Source organism: Citrus clementina, unplaced genomic scaffold (genome assembly GCF_000493195.1).
Source record: "Citrus clementina cultivar Clemenules unplaced genomic scaffold, Citrus_clementina_v1.0 scaffold_9, whole genome shotgun sequence".
Classification (NCBI taxonomy): Eukaryota; Viridiplantae; Streptophyta; class Magnoliopsida; order Sapindales; family Rutaceae; genus Citrus; species Citrus x clementina.
The window spans coordinates 25,988,606-25,992,349 of NW_006261964.1; the positions used below are offsets into that span (position 1 = coordinate 25,988,606).

The 3,744-nt window shown below is 38.1% G+C and overlaps 1 protein-coding gene across 1 annotated transcript; it reads left to right on the forward strand.

Moving 5' to 3' along the window:
- Positions 1–2,993: 2,993 nt before the first annotated feature.
- LOC18031565 (oleosin 1) lies at positions 2,994–3,515 on the forward strand. Its single transcript, XM_006421459.2, has 2 exons — positions 2,994–3,286; positions 3,374–3,515. The coding sequence occupies exons 1-2, from the start codon at positions 2,994–2,996 to the stop codon at positions 3,513–3,515; spliced, it is 435 nt and encodes a 144-aa protein (XP_006421522.1).
- The last annotated feature ends 229 nt before the right edge of the window (positions 3,516–3,744 follow it).

A 3,744-nucleotide genomic window follows, 5' to 3' on the forward strand; every position in this document is an offset into this window, starting at 1 on the left:
CTCGTTTGCTCTTATGTTGGAAACCACTTGTGATTTCCAGAGCATAAAATTATTCTGTGTTAGTGTGATATGATAAGTGAACACATATGTGTTACTGATGATGTGTTGGGTAGGAGATGGATTCATTATTGTCACATTTCTGGTGTTATTATTTGGATTCTGGTCATCAACATTTTTTGGTTGGTTTTGATTCAAGTCATTTGTTTGATCTTCTGGATTTTCTAGTGTTTGATTCATGTTTGTTTGTGAATTTCTACTGCTTTCCATAGCTTAAAGTTGTTCTGATACCAACTTAAATTCTTATGAATTGCTTAAATATGCAAGCAGCAGAGAAACAAACAGTCTTTTTATTATAATCACTCGAATGGTTGAATATACAAGAAGTTCATATATTTATACTATAGTAAAGAAAATGATTGCTTGCTCAAGGAGCTGCAGAAAATGAATAAAACAAAAGTTACAGCTGCATTAGCCAATTATTGAAAACCTTCTAGAAATTCCAGCTTGCAGAGTTCACGTGTAGATATTCCTCAGCATAACAATTCTGCCAGCTCATATAATACACCTCACCTTCCTCATCAACTGGTCTCTGAAAATGGTTGCTCATGTGGCATGCCAGCATGGCCTTGGGGTCAACTGTTGACTCTTCATAATCTGAATTCTTAATAAAATTTTGTAATGATAGAATTAAGAACTAAATAGCTTAGTAATGATAGATTCCTTAAGTTTAGTCACTAATAAAAGACAGAATTTATTATTTATTTATTTATTTCCTAAATCTCGACCAAATTTTGGAGAATTTCATTTAAATAAAAATTGTAAATAGATCAAGCAAAGGAAGAATAAACATGTAGCAAGAGACATATGAAAAAAGAGTAAGAAAATACGAAAAAACATGCAGGAAAACAAATATAAGCCAACACAAACACTAGAAAAAAACCTTTAGTTTGGGAAGCCATTTGCATTTGGAGAGATGAAATTACGAATAAAGTCTGGAGGAGAGTCTCACTACACAAAGAAAGACATGAGAGGCTAATATTTACCAAAGCATCCGCCGCACGATTATTATTTCCATACTTTTGGGTTGATTAGATATATTACAAACTTTTCTTATAACATATGAGAGTCATTTTTCTTTTGAACTCACTTGTCTAGGTTTAACTTTGGAATGAGCTATAAATTGAAATGCAAAAAAAATTAAACATAGAGTTTGCACACGAGAGTTTAGATTTGATACCGAATTAGAGAAACTATTGAGCACCCCAACACCTAAGCAGCCAGAAACGACCAAACGAAGCCGCGATCTTCGTGAATCCGCCGCCACGACTTGCGAAACTGTTAGAATTTCAGACCTGTCATCACCTGAGTTTCGCTCCTCACAATAGCCCTTTCAAAATCCGACCACAACCACTGCCCAGAAGCCGACACAGTTGCCGCGACCAGCCAGCAAATTTGCACGGGCCGTGGATCTCGATCCGTCACATTTAGCCGCGCATTAGCGCACACCGCTGCCACCAGTGGACTCAATGTGGACTGAAGCTTTAACCTTCATCGCAGCTGCTTGACATCCAACTACCATGGTAGGCGAGGCTCCATGCTCTTAGGCATCGATCTTATTATACGTATCTTGACTTCATATAAACTATATCAGTTTACAGCATTGACTAGTAAACTTGTGAATACTATAAAGGGTAATTTCCACCGTCCACCTGTTTTTTCACACTTTTTCAAAAATATACAAATCTTAATTTTTTTTGCTGAGCTCCATGCAAAGTTATATTTTTTTGCACTTGTCCACTGCCGTCTTCAAAATTTTAAGACTTTGCTAACGTCATAAGGGTATAATGATAATTTCACCTACGCTTAAAAAATGTAATTTGGACAATATTCTGTTAGTTTTCTTAACGGTTTGAAGATGACAGTGGACATGTGCAAAAAATATAACTTCAAGTGGAGCTCAACCAAAAAAATTAAGAATTGTGTATTTTTTAAAAAGTGCAAAAAAACTGGTGGATGGTGGATAATTACCCTACTATAAACTAGAGTCCTCCTGTTATACACATGTTTTTACCAAATTCAAGCCGTTGACATGAGCCTAAGAACTCACATCCAATAACATATAGGATAAAATAATGAAAGTTCTAATATTCGTCAAACTCGAATTCTTGAAGATAAGAGATAAGTTTTCCTAACTCAATTATACTTCTGATAATTTCTCTTATATCAAGAGGTCACCATTTAAAGGTAGGGATGGACAATACAATACAAGACAAGAGGGTACAATATCCTCCAAACCTTTACTCTTACTCTATTTTTCCTCTCTAATTATTTATTTGTTATCATGTTACTTTTAATCTTGGACTTAGCATCTAAGGGTTTACATCGTTAACTCTCCTGGCGACCCCTAATGAGTTATTATTTTGTAGAATTCCAACCATCAAACTCTCTTACAGCTAATTTCCCAAATAAAACAACTCTTTCTTAATTCTTATGCTCAATCCAAAATTTGGCATTGTTATTAATTAAAGATGAGCCTTAATATACACACACGCACACATACACACAACATGCATGGAATTGATATAATTAACATAAATCAAAAACTCGAATATGACAAGGTATAAAGTAATTTACCTTCTTGCCCATTCATTAACGTTGCTTTATAAATTGCTCCAATGAAATGAAAGAATCCAAGGCCGACGAGTTCTCGCTAATCTTCTTTTCCCTCTTCCCTTCTCTTTTCAACAACCTCATATCCAACAAAAAACGACGTGTCGAAAACCAGAGCTTCTTCCTTACATGCAAGCCCTGCATGACAACCTCATCAACACGTGCTACCTCTTTCTTACCACGTGCTTCCCTCATTGGACCCCACCCCAATAACCCCCTCCCTTTATAACCCCCTCCGTCTCAATGCATACACCCTCATCAGCTGAAAACACACCTCTTATCATCGACAAATAATCGCCGTTAGATTTAACATCAACACTGATATGGCTGAACATTACCAACCACACGAGCAGACACAGCTGCAGAGCCGTCAGCCCCGGTCCCACCAGGTCGTGAAGGCGGCAACCGCCGTCACAGCCGGTGGGTCTCTGTTGGTCCTCTCTGGCTTAACCATGGCTGGGACTGTCATTGCACTGACCATTGCTACTCCACTGCTAGTCATATGTAGTCCTGTTCTTGTCCCTGCGGTTATCACCGTTTCTCTTCTCATCATGGGGTTCTTGGCCTCTGGCGGATTCGGTGTAGCAGCCATCAGCGTCTTATCATGGATTTATAGGTATTGGATTTAACCCAAGAAACATAGTCAAGCGTACAAAGGGATTGGATTCTTTAAATTAATTTTAATTTTATTTTTTGAGTTTAGGTATGTCACAGGGGGGCACCCACCAGGGGCGGATCAGCTGGAGCAGGCGCGGATGAAGCTGGCCAGTAAGGCTAGGGAGATGAGGGACAGGGCTGAGCAGTTTGGGCAGCAGCAAAGCACTGGCTCGCAGCCGGGTTCTTAAACTACGTAGTTATGCATGTGATGAAGGGTTGTTGGTTGATAAAGATATGGGTGGAGATCAAACGGCTATGATACTAGTTGAGGGGTCATTGGTTGTCTTTTGTGTTAATTTGTGTCAATGTGTTTTTTCCTTTTTTGTATTCGTGGTAATCTTTGTAATAAGTTTTGTTAATGTGGTGGGGCGCTCTTGCAGGGTTTTTATTATTGGTCTTTGAAATGTAATATGTCTT